Here is a 13,488-nt window from a genome sequence, read left to right as displayed (position 1 = left end):
TTAACTGAAGCATGGAGCACCACCTCAGCACTTTCATAATCAACCAAGATGGCAGCTTCCACTGCAGGGAGGTCCAATTAATCCACATTTGGACTTTTTAAACAAACTGGATGATGCATTTTCATTAAAACATGATCTAGCTTCACTTACAGCTTTCCTTGGTAATTAAGACATATTTTCTGTACTGCAAACAGTATTTGGTAAAAGTATGATTTTGCACTATTTCTGCCAGTTGCAGAATATCTTGGGTACAGTGAATCCCCCGTGGCCATTGTCATGCCTGTCCAATTGCTTCCAGAGGCACTGCCAAATTCAGCTGTTGCTAATGTCCTCGGGAAAAAGTATCTGAATTTGCCCTGATATTGTAAAGTTAGTTGTAATTGGCCAAAATTAAGTCTTTATATCAAACCAGGAAAAAAAAAACAGGATCTAACATCTCTAAATTTGATCAGAGGCATCTGCCCCAAAGGATTACATTGCAGCTTTAAGGGTCAACTTTAAATAAAGAAATGGAGCAACCCCAAAACCTTCTGTTCCTATCAGTCATTCAGACCCAAAATATGAAGAAACAGGGCCCGGGTTCTAAAACAACAAATTATCCTTTAATTCCAGATGCTCTTAAATGAACACAACCTTTAACAAATGATGTGAACATACACCCAGAGAGCTTTGTTTAATATGGATGTTCATTTCACAAAAAATTTGGCTCATTCAGACAATTTCTCTAAGTGTTCACTTGTGTTAAGGGCTGCTTTAGAAGTACATCATTGCCCCTTGTTTTTATGTGGTGTTTGGGGGGGAAGTGTGCATCGGGGAGTTGTAGTGTTTAATGCTCTCTCAGTGTTCTGAGGGTTTGGGTTAGAAATTAGGGGCATCAGTTTCCTGCAGCAGCTCCAGAGGGTTTGCATACAGATTAAGCTAATCAGAACTGAGCAATAGAAACATGTCTAAAGGGAAGGGAGTGGGATTGAAAGAAAAAAATAATGGTTAATCCAACAATACATTCTGATCATTCTTCACCCAGTAAAAGCAAAGGAGGTACAGAAGGGGGGGAAAGTTGTTTATCACTATCCAAGAACAATCTTACACAGCTTTCTTTTTGTAATTTTTTTTTCATGCAAAAATCATGCGGCCAATTTGTTGATGTAAGTGACCTGAACCTCGTGGTTTGCTATCTTATTTAACCAATCAAAGCAGAGAGAAACTTCTGAGCGTTAGCATAGTCAGCTTAGGTGAGTTAGCAGTGAAGGATAGGCTGTGTAGTTCAGTAGATGTTAAGTTGTTCAGTGTAATTTGTAGTCTACTTTTATCTTGTGTTAGTAATATATCTTGTAGGTGTAGGTCAGAGCAGTCAGAGGCAGGTGCAGGATGCAGAATGTTCTTACAGCTTGTATTTTAGTTCAGCTCAGAGTTAGTCAGCATTTTAACTTTTTAAATAGCACAGACTAACTAAACTTATATAACTAACCTCATGTTAAGTTTTAGTGCTGTTCTAATTCTGGTGTTGCTGTATTCATTTGAACTGTTTTTCTTTTGTTGACCTGGAGGTGGTCTCGTTCTCAGACGGTCTCTAACACTCTTTTCCTTCGTTGTCTCTTTCTTGTCCTAGGAGGTGAATTAGTGTTGCCCATTATTACGGTGGACTCTCTAGACCCCCCATCCATCGCCACCCGCTACCCAGTAATCCCCCCACCCCCTACTACCTACCGCCCCTTCCTCACCCTGCTCGAAACCACCAAAGAGTCCCTCCCCTTGCCCAATGGCCGGCCCCCCTGCCCCTTGGACCAGGAGGACTGCGAGGAGCCCATCGAGGTGTCGGCGTACGGCTCGGGGGAGATGACCGAGTCGGATGACGAGGACTATTATAAAAACTCCGCCCTGGTCACCGACAGGACTGTCCTCCCTCCACCCCCAGCCGTTGAGGGTGGTGTCCAGAACCCCCGAGACCGCCATTTCTCCCGCATTCCCAACTCCCACCGCCCACCTCTCTCCTCCACCCCCACAGCCAACCCCGACCAGCTCAGTCCACGAATCAAGCCGGCTGCCGGCGGTAGCAGCAGTAGCAACAATATCCCCGCTGGGAAAATGAACACCCGGGACCAGGTGCTGCTGCCGCCGGCCCACCCCTCTTCAGATCCAGGTCACCGCAGAAACCCTGGAATAACATACCCCCCAAATTTCCCCCATGTTCCCACTCCAGACCCAACGTCTCCGGAGAGAGGACTCCCAGGCGCCGTGGAGGTACAGCAGTCCAGCAGCACCACAGGAATGGTAGTCGGCATTGTGGCGGCCGCCGCCCTCTGCATCCTCATCCTGCTTTACGCCATGTACAAGTACCGCAACCGCGACGAAGGCTCCTACCAGGTGGACCAGAGCCGCAACTACATTAGCAACTCGGCCACACAGAGCAACGGAGCCCTGGTGAAAGAGAAACAGCCCACCACTGCCAAGACGGTCACCAAGAACAAGAAGAACAAAGACAAAGAGTACTACGTCTGAGGGAGCGCCACCGTGACACCACAGAGACAGACAACAGACGCACTTAGAGAAGGAAAGAGACGAGAGAGAATGAGAGAGAGGGAAAAAGGCACACACAACATAGAGGGTCATTCATTTCAAACTCAGTATTGTCAGGTGGCCATACACGTTTCCAAATCCAGTCTAAACAGCAGGATGCAGGAACACATCTCCGATCTGTCCACACCTTTTAGCTTTGTTGTGATTGATTTGGCTTCTTCTAAAATGTTAATCATGGTGTGGATATATGAAAGGCTATCACACTTCAGATCTCAACACATACTGTGCCAACAACCGTGTACCAAACGCTGATAAAACAGTGATTTATGGATTAACACATGACAGGTTATTTAATATCTTGAGTACTGTAAGAAAGCACCATCATCAGTATTTGTGTCAAGGTCTGTGCTTCACCCTGAGGCAAGCTTGTGGTGCACGCCGCCACCTTAGACAGTATCAACATATTATTTTCCAACTGGGCTTTAATTAGCGACTTGACATCCCTTCGTTTAGGATCAATAATACTGCCAGCTTACAGAAACACTCTCTCGCCTCTGTAAGTGTTCAACATCTCTCGTCAGGTCTCTCTCTCTCTTCCTCTCATTCGCTCGCGCACTCTGTTTCTCTCTTTGTCGACGGTGCTCAGCAGCTGGTGCAACGTAAACTCTGCCGTGTTTCAAGCATGTAGTATTCATTTACGAAAAAGAGAATTTTTCTTTCTGTGGAGTTTAAAAAACTTAAAAAATATGACGATGATTGATGATCATAACAACCGTTAAACGTAGCAACTATGTGAGATACCACCGCTCCGACCTAATGGATGCTAACTTTGTACGTTTAGCCGCCAAAAACTTGTCGAGGCCAAAAAACCCCTTGGTCGTCCTTTTGTTCCAGCAGATCTGTGTCATGTGTTTCTGGGGCTCCGAGGCACCCCCTAGTGGGCCAGCAGAGAAACTGCGTCACGTCCTTACAGTTACTAATAACCGAAAACAGAAAAAAACCTCCAGCAAACCAGATGAACTCTGTTCTATATAATTATAAATATATGTATAGACGTTGCAGAAACCTGTGGACCTGAGACATGCAGAGAAATGAAAGTATAACGATACTGCACAGGGAAGACGGACTTGAGGATTTTGGACGTCGGAACAGTTTCACCACCCCCGTTCCCCAGACCCCTCCCCTCTCATGAACAGTACGGCTGACGCAATGCCTCGCTGCAAGACTCAGCCACTTTGGTTTGCTCTTTTTCTTTTTTTTTTAATTCTGTTCTCTGGAGAAATGAGAGACATTTTAGGGAAATTCATTCTTGCTGGAGTTCCACTGTGGAGAGAGATGCCTCGTGGCTGAAAAAGCAACTGTGTCTTTCGCCCTCTCTCTCTAGCCTGACTGGACTGATGGCAGCCAATGGGCAAAAAGCAAACTTTGTGGGAAGAGCACACACATTCAAAAGGTGAACGCCAGTTCCCTGAAAGATGTACAACAGAACTCTAGTATTCCAATTTTCTCAACTCTATTAAAAAAAGAAAACTGTACCATGAAAAGAAAAGAAAATCCTGAAAAAAGTTTGTGAAATGTCTAAATATTTGACTCTCATCCCATTACTAAGAGAAATGTGTTTCCCCTGCTATCATTCCTGTTTGGAGAAAAAAATGATCATATGATTCTGGGAAACGGAAATTTCTGTCTTTTTTTTTTGGTAATTGAAGAAAGTGTGATTTGGGTTATGAACATGAAACCACCCACTCTTATTTTCCAGGGGCGGGAACTTCCTCTCCTTTTAATCCACCCTCCATCTGTCACCCTTAATCAGTTCTTTGTCCTGCATCTCTTCCTTTCTCTCTGTATGGCAGATTGTATGTCCCATCCCCTGTGGAGAAAGCAGGCTCTATCTTCTCTCCATGTTTTTTTTTACTTTACTTTTTCGTATCTATTTTTGTCCCGGAGATGAGAAGGCCGCTGTTTCATTTGACAGGCTCCATCGATTAACTCTCCTCACCACGTTTGTCTGTTTTCTCTCTTTCTCCATCCCAAACATACTCCTCCCAGTATCTTCCTGTTCTTTCTAAATGTTATTGTAAAGTGTTCCAGTGAGATGACTCTAAATATGTGTACATTAACAGAGGGAATACACTTGGTTATATACTTCTTACTCCCTGTGTCGCGTGGTCTCTTTATACTCTCTTTGTCTCTCACTTCAATCTCATCTCAGAGTTTAAAGGATTTAAAACATGCACCTTAAACTTAAGATCTAAGCTGCTGTTTGACGTCACTGTGTGCATTTTACTGCTTCTGACTGAAGCGCCCCCTACTGGTAGAAGCCTAAAAAGTGGGCTGAAACAAAGTCACTAAGTTGAACTACATAGAAAGTTTTGACACACAGTGGCATAGATGCTAGAGCAAATCATTGCTCTGCAGTGATAATTTATTTGGGTCAGGTTCTTCTTGCTCGCCTGTAGACAAGGGTTACATTTTAGTGGGAAAACTACATTTTGGACCAAAAATTCAGTGTACAAGACGCACCTTTAATATTTTTTAGTATCTAAAAAGTGCTCTATGCCAATAATAAGATAAGATAAGATAAGAGAGTCCTTTACTCGTCCCTCAACGGGAAAATTCAAGTGTCACAGTAGCAAAGTAGACAGTGCAAAAAAAAATAAAGCAAACAAGAGCCTATAAAGTAACAATTATTAAAAAGTTATTAGCAATTAAAAATAATATATGCCAGTATAAGACTCAAACTTTTTATGGTAGGTATTATATTGTGTTCTGGTACCTAACCCAGAAGATGGTGCTTGGAGAAGTCATGTTTTGCTACTTCCTGCATGCTGGCTAGCTAGCTGCACCACTTTGAGGTCAGAATCATGCATTTAAAGAAAACAGTGGTATAATATTAAGTTCATTAACCTTGTGGAGAGCTGGTTTGATTGAAACAACTTTCAGTTTAAGACAAAAAGTAACCAGCTGAGGAGGATAGTGCAAGTGTAACTGTGAATTGGTCAGGAGCAGAGGGTTTACCGTAGGCTAAACTAAGCTAATGTAACAGTAGCTACCGGGAAAGCCAAAACCAGATGGTGCTAGATAGAGTTATACGGCCGCACAGTAACTGAATGTTGCTGGAAGTCTTCACACAGACTATTAAACTTTTTCCCCCCAGGTGAGGCCTCCAAAAACGATGTGATTTATATTCCAGGTTTAAATTTTTTTACTGGCTCTGTTACATCATCACAGCAAAGCTTCTTCTCCAAAAGGTTCATTAGGGTCTAACACAGTATACTATAATTAGACAGTTCTTTTTACTAGACAAGTGTGTTTTTCTTTTTTTAACCTTGACACGTTTTGACTGCCAACTACAGTCTTCTTCAGAAGAGCAACATGGTGTTGTGACGTTGTCTGGCAGCTGATTTATAGAGGTTGAGCCGTCCCACCTGAAATGGCAGGAAAACCACCTGACCTGTTGGCCAACAACCTCATCCCCCCATGTAGGGGCCTACATGACATAATAGTCGAAACATGTTAAGGTTAGAAAAGAAAAACACACTGGCCTAGTAAAAAGGACTCTCTTATTAATGCTTCTTCTCTTTGACCCAGGATACAGCTTTGAATCTAAAAACATTGCCACATGTTTGGCTTCAACCATGACTTTTTCCAAATCTAACCAAACTTCCATGCACAGGCTGACCCTTTAAGTACATTTTTGTTGTTAGCTGTTAAATTTAAAGCTCTATACAGTCTGACATACTCCAGTTTAACATAACAGTGTTGTATTTGTATAAAAAAGACTGTATTTCCACTTATTGAAAAAGAAGAGTCACTTCAGATCAGCACGTCTGGAGTGATGGTAAGTATTCAGAGTATCAATGAAGAACCCATTGGTGTTGATAATCTGCTCTCCCTGTAAATTGATCCCACGGGACTATATTAAAACCACAAACATATCTAACTGACTCTTAATGAGTGAAAAATATCGAACTCTAAATGTGATTCCTGCTTTGATTACTTCGACACATACATTTCTTGCAGCTGCACAGACTGAGACGACGTGTGATGAATTTTTCTCCGCTCCTTTTTTCACGCAGAGTTTTGATTTCAATGATTATCATGAGCTTGATTTCAGTTTTCATGAACAACCTTCTTCACACCTCCGAAAAAAGGGAAATACTTCTTCGTGCAGTGAAGACAAATCATAACAAGTATCCAATCAGTCCGGTCCAGATGGGTTTAAATATGTGAAAGCATTTAAAGTGCAATCATAAAACTCGAGTGCAACACTTAACTCCTCTCCAATCAAGAACAACATGGAGTCACTGTGGCCTCACTGCTGTTAAAACTGGGGCTAAGGTAAGTGCACTCATGCTGTGCTTTGCTTTACTCATAACATCACAGTTTATACCAGTAATGTGTTATCGTTTGGATTTACAGCGTTCAACACAAATACATCTTTATAATGAAAGGCTTTTACCTTTGCACCTGTGTATCAATTAAATTCTAAGATGTGTATAAATAGGGTCAAAGTCCCCTGCTATTGGGGTAATCACAGACCAGAATTTTAGAACTTATGTTACTATCATTCATCAATGAATCAATCTTTCATCTACCAAGTTCTATTAATTAAGAGAGATCCAACACCAAAACAGGATAAGAGCCAGTCTGATCTCATCTTAATCCACCATGAGCATTGCATCTCGCAGTATTTAGTAAGTTACAGCGGCAAGGACAAACTTCCTTTTAACAGGCAGAAACCACCAGCAGGACCAGACTCATGTTAGACACACATCTGCTGAGACCGAGTTGGGGTTGGATAGAGGGATAGAGGAGAATAAGAGCAGAATGTTTAACAGCAAATCCATGTTATGTAGGTCTACCTTATCCACAGGAGTAAGTAAGTAAATAAGTAAGTAAGTGAGTGAGTGAGTGAGTGAGTGAGTGAGTGAGTGAGTGAGTGAGTGAGTACAAATTCAAAGCAATAGACAGACAACCATAGAAATTAGATGGGAGCAGCAAATATATTTTGAGTAGTTTCTTTAAGCTGTCAACAGACTCGGCAGACCTGATGGCTTGAGGGATCAAATTCCAGAGGGAGGGGGCGTAGATGGAAAAAGCACGGTCACCTCTTGTTTTATAGTTAGAGCAGGGAATGGATGGAAGGCCGAGATTAGCTGATCTGAGTGGACAAGGGGTGGAATAAGGGATGAGGAGTTCGGAAATGTAACTGGGGGGGTGACCATGCAGAGCTTTGTATGTGGTTAGAAGGATCTTGAAATTGATTCTGAATTTAAAAGGAAGCCAGTGGAGTGATGCAAGAACAGGGGTGATATGGGGCTGACGGCTGGTAAGAGTTAGTAATCTGGCGGCTGCAAGGAGGCTGAGAAAGGTAGGACATCGGCTAATTTCAACTCCTGATATTCTACGTTTCATCACCGACTTACCGAACACATCTGATGTTTTCTTCATGTGAAGAGGGTCACACATGCACATCAGGGTTTCATGGCCAGGGCTCTGGATCACAGAGTGAGAAAGAGGACAGTGAGTTAGCAATTTATGTTTAGTCTAGCTTAGCTTTTACGTGTCTGTAAGGCTGTTTCCTTTCAGAACAGGTACATCCTCGTGGTAAGACTCTCTAACTGAGCCTCCTCAACAATCCCAAGTCTTTTCCAGGATTCTTTTCCAAACTGCACAGTGCTAGAATATGCCGTCTCTCATCTGTGCTTGTCTACATCCAGGTAGTAGAGCATTGTAGCATTACCAAGCGGCAACCTCTGGCCGCCACAATTAAAGACGATCTCGAGTGTCCGCTTGAGGCTGGCTCCTGAAGTACCGGAAACCACATGCACACAAATTCAAAAAAAGACGATCTTCACAGCAGAAATAAACATGTTAACAGTCTGGTACAAAAAACAAGTGTAGTCTGGATAGCTCATTTCTCTATCGGCACACACTGTACGTGGGTGAATTTTTTCACAACGAGGTAATTTAGAAGATATTGAGATTACGAGTCTTCCAATGAGAGGCACAGCTGACTTGGCAGGTGGGAACACTGTAGCTGTTGACGAGGAGGCTCAAAGCCCGCCTCTCTATGTCACAATCGCTCAACAGAAGTTAGGTTGAGTTCAGCATTTCCAATATGGCTCCCACTGACGACTGGGCTCAAAACAGCACTTCAGAAACAGATGGGTGATGTCACGGATACTACGTCCATATCTTATAAAGTCTATGAGCGTTACGTAAGTAGCCAGTAACCAGATCTACAGCACCAGCTAGTGGCAGGTGGCTGCACTGCATGACACAACATATAACTAGCATTTCAGCTATTACGCAACTAGTAATTGTAGTGCTAACTAACGAGGGTGACACCGTATAGAGATAAAGGATCTCCAACCCCACATGGAAGCATATCAAAAGATGCTAGTGTTGGGGCGCTGGTGGCCTAGTGGTCTAAGCGCCCCACCTACAGAGGTTACAGTCCTCGGCGCAGGGGTCGCTGGTTCGATTCCCGACCGGTCGACCATTTCCTGCATGTTTTCCCCCGCTCTCTACTCCCCACATTTCCTGTCTCTCTTCAGCTGTCCTATGTAATAAAGGCAAAAAGCCCCCAAAAAATAACTTCTAAAAAATAAATAAATAAATAAAAATAAATAAAAATAAAAAAAGATGCTAGTGTTAATGCTGCTCGCAGATGTCACATGTCCGAGTGGGGTGTGCAGCAGCATTTTCTCCTTGGATATCACTGATTCCAGTGAAAGATCAATAAACAGCTGATTCAAATAACCTTTCACCTAAAAAGGGAACTACAGCCCTTACTTCATGTTTGAAACACATGGAAATAATTACAGACAAATCAAAATAAGGAGGCAGTGAAAATTACTGAGGAATACACCAGCACGACTGAGAAGGTAGGAAGGTGGGAGAGGACTGAGTGCGTGCAGCAACACTGCAGGATTCTGGAAAATAAAGTGACCTTTAGATGTGCAGCAATTCATGTAGCAAAAACACAAATACAAGAAAGTGCAAAATAAATCAATTACCACCACAGCTTGTGCTAGACTTCACTCCTCTCATGTGGGGAAGCTTGACATGCTGCTGAGGCTGCAGAGGAAGGAATGAATGCAACATATCGCCCTAGACTACTTACGCTCACTGTAGGAGATGTGCCCATTTTACAGACTGTCCTCAGAGAGTTCTCAATTATAAAGGGAAGAGTGCTGACAACTTTATCACTGACACTAGAATTATTCAATTACAGGGATGCATGGATATATCTGGTGAGTATTAGTATAGGCTGAATTTCCCCCTTTTTGTCGGATATCTGCCTATTGGTGAATAATTTGGCATTAATCAATCAAGCTTTATTTATATAGCATCTTTCATACAAGTCAAATGCAATCCAAAGTGCTTTACAGTGTTAAAAACAAGAAAGAAGCAGAAATAAAATGATACATTATAGACATGTAAAAAAAAAAAAGATTTTAAAATAGAGACTAAAATAGAGACTAATACACACTGACAACAATAAAGTATGTGTAATTAAAATAAGTTAAAGCATCAAATTAATTTTAAGAACATAAATAGTTAAATAAATTAAAGCGGGTAAGAATAAGAGTTGAAAATAAAATTAAGGCTAAAAATATCAATAAAGTTGAGTAGATACATTAAATAATAAATAAATTAAATTAAATTAAACCAAAAGTTTATATTTATAAAATAATTTAAAAAAACACTAAAATCAATATAACAGTAAAAAATTAAGTAATACAATTGTTAAACCCTACATTAACAGATTGTGGTAGCCAAAATATTTACATTGCATCGCTTTAATCAAATGATGGTGAGCTAGTTAGTTCCATGTTTTAGCCAAATGAAAGATTCTTACTTAACCAAACGTAATAAAAAATATTTTGGGAAGAAAAACATACACAGGAGCTGAGTGATATCTCAATAAATGATTCTAATTTTTATTATTTATTGTTCTTTTTCTTGTTTTTACTGCCCTGATTTTCTCATTAAATGCATCCACATTGAATCAAAATAAAATAGGACAAACTAAGGGATTGATGGAGCTGCAATAGACACAGAATTTCTGCCAGTTTAATCTGATTTGGCCATTAAATATGAAGCTACAGCAATCCAACTCTGAGTACAAACCAACTTTTAAAGGTCAAAAGTCTGTATTTATGATGCATAAGAAATGTTTAAAAGATGTAAAAAGTTGCCCACACTAAAAGATTTCAAAATGTTGAAAATGTGAGTGACCCCGACAAATAAAGACAGATAAGTGTGATGCCTAAAACCAGATATCTTGAAAATCTCTCGGGCAAAAAGCTTGATGGTCGTCAGGCTAAACGCTGCTAGCTGCTCAGACATCTAAAACTGTGCCTCTACATTCCTAATCCACGAAGAAATCAAAGATTTGTCTATAATCAGGTTAAAAAACAGAGAATCCAGGGAGTCTACGCAGCCCTCCCTCTACAGGGACCGAATCAGAACATGCAGTGAGACGGTGGCTTTGACAGCTCCGTTTGTGAGGCAGAGGTTAGTAAAGGTAAGGAGAGGAAGACTTCTCTACTTCATTTTGTGCGGTGTTTCCTCCCGATTTCATCAGCCAATCTCCTACCCTGCTGTGAGTCGTACCCAGTGGTTGCTTCTCCCATTTATGCACCAATCTGTGATGTGCACATATCCAAAGATCAGACTACTATAGAACATCTTCACTGGCTGAACTTCCTGACCTTCTCACCCCTTACAGAGAGAGGGATGTGTCTGCCTCCTGTGCTCAACATTCATCAAATTAAACAGCCAAAAAAGTCCCAAACAAAGCGGAGGCATCATCCCCCCCACAGGCAGAAATCTCTGGTGTAAACATGCAGGAAGCTTAGCTTTCACAAATAATACAGCATCTCTGCTTTGATCGACAATCAGCTCTGACAAAATCTCAGCAGCCTCTTCTGTCATACAAATAATCAGCATTGTGCTTGAGAGTGTATCTGTGCACGTGTGAGTGCATCTGAGTATCAAAGAATCAGCGATGCAGTTTCAGACTCCAATTTGTTTATTTTCCTCTCACAGTACCACCCCAAATGGGCTGTGAGATGCTCGTGTGTCTGGATGTATGTGGGGTGTTCAGTGTTTAATCGTGTGTGTGATCGCACACCCAGAGACGGTCCTTTAACAGGGGGAGGGGGGACTTACAGGAACAGACTTTGTTTGAGGTCTCTCAAGACACGTATTGGTAATATTCACATTCTGTTACCAAGCGAAGTGTAAAGACAAAGCATGTTAAAAGATAAGTCCACAGACACCTGAAGTCTGCAGAGTGAGCACTGTTGGAGTTCAAAAACTACAATATTCAAAAAGAACCAAGAGAGGTTTGCACAGACAACTTTAGATGCAACTGTCAAAGGGGAATTCTAGCGTTTTTCAACTTCTACATGTCTCAGTATTTAGACAATTTGTAGGCTGGACTCTTTTGAAGAATATTGCATCAAATGGAGGCTGCAACATAATCACGTAGGGCAAATGTGCAGGATCAAATTAAGCTGGGTTTAAGATATGCATTGATGTAAGGATGCTGAGGTAGTGAACTCCACAGATCTTTGACTTTGATTTCAAAATTAGGCTCATATGCATACATAGGAAAGGAAACAATTACATTTTATATCACACAGCTCCCCAGATTTGAGACTGGCTATAGACTTATGAAGCTTTCTACAACCGATTTCTTTCCACCTTGATTTTTGGTCGGCTATTTAAAGGCCCTGTGAGGAGTTTTGAACTGGCTGAGAAACAGACTGAAAATGATACTGATGCCTCTTTATGACCTTCAATAGCAAACAAGTCCATCAGCAGCAACAATGACACCTTCTCTGTTGTCATTTTTAATGCCTGAAACTGCCCTGGGGGGGGTAGGTTTCATACCAGATGATGGACAGCTTGCTTCAGAAACAGCCTTTATTTGACTGTTTTTCATGGAAAATAATCACATTGCCTGATAAAGTTGACTGTTAAAAGACAGACGGACGAGGTTTTTATTGGTAACACTACTTTTTGCATGTATAGGACAAGAGATAAGAGGTATCGCTTTGTCCACAAGGGGCGCCAGAATCGATACAAAACAAAAGTTCCACACAGCAGCTTTAAGAATACTAACCTTTATTTTAAAGGTCAAGAAAAGTATGCTAGTATATATAAAAACGTACACACACACACACACCCACACACACCCACACACACACACACACACATACATACATACATACATACATATATACATACATACATACATACATACACATTTTTAACTTATATGGTCACTTCAAAACAAACATACATAAAGATACACATACAAAAACATACATACAGATATTTATACAGACAGACAGACAAATAGGCATACAGACACACATAAAGACAGGCATATATAAAAACACATAAAGTAGGGCCAAAAAAGTATTTAGTCAGCCACTGATTTTGCAAGTTCTCCCACTTAGAAAGATGAGAGAGGTCTGTCATTTTCATCAGAGTACACTTCAACAATGAGAGACAAAATAAGAAAAAAAAATCCAGGAAATCACATTGTAGGATTTTTAAGGAATTTATTTGTAAATTATGGTATACAGACCTCTTTCATCTTACTAAGTAGAAGTACTTGCAAAATCAGTGGCCGACTAAATACTTTTTTGCCCCACTGTACATGCTATAAAATGTAGGTACATATAAACATGCAAAAAGGAATGCATACTTATATACATAGGGCACTACAAAACATATATACATATATATATATTATATATATATATAAATATACATACATACATACATACATACATACATACATACATACATACATATGTATGTATGTTTGGATGTATGTTTGTTGGTATACATATCTATTAAAGTATGTAGGCTATATTTTCATGTATTTATATTCGTGTACATACATATGCACATTTATATGTATTTCCATATGTATGGTTG

At 40.8% G+C, this 13,488-nt stretch overlaps 1 protein-coding gene across 1 annotated transcript in view; it reads left to right on the top strand.

Annotated features, from left to right (window-relative positions):
• Positions 1–4,668, top strand: part of nrxn2b (neurexin 2b) — a 1,139,450-nt gene extending 1,134,782 nt beyond the window's left edge. The window contains exon 23 of the mRNA XM_034676291.1: positions 1,610–4,668. Within this exon, the coding sequence (XP_034532182.1) occupies positions 1,610–2,499 (890 nt within the window). The 3' untranslated portion in view covers positions 2,500–4,668. The remainder of the gene's footprint in view (positions 1–1,609) is intronic.
• The last annotated feature ends 8,820 nt before the right edge of the window (positions 4,669–13,488 follow it).

The sequence above is a fragment of the Notolabrus celidotus genome, chromosome 23 (genome assembly GCF_009762535.1).
Source record: "Notolabrus celidotus isolate fNotCel1 chromosome 23, fNotCel1.pri, whole genome shotgun sequence".
NCBI lineage: Eukaryota > Metazoa > Chordata > Actinopteri > Labriformes > Labridae > Notolabrus > Notolabrus celidotus.
The sequence above is the reverse complement of the archived record's forward strand: the minus strand, read 5'-3'. Positions and strand labels throughout refer to the sequence as shown.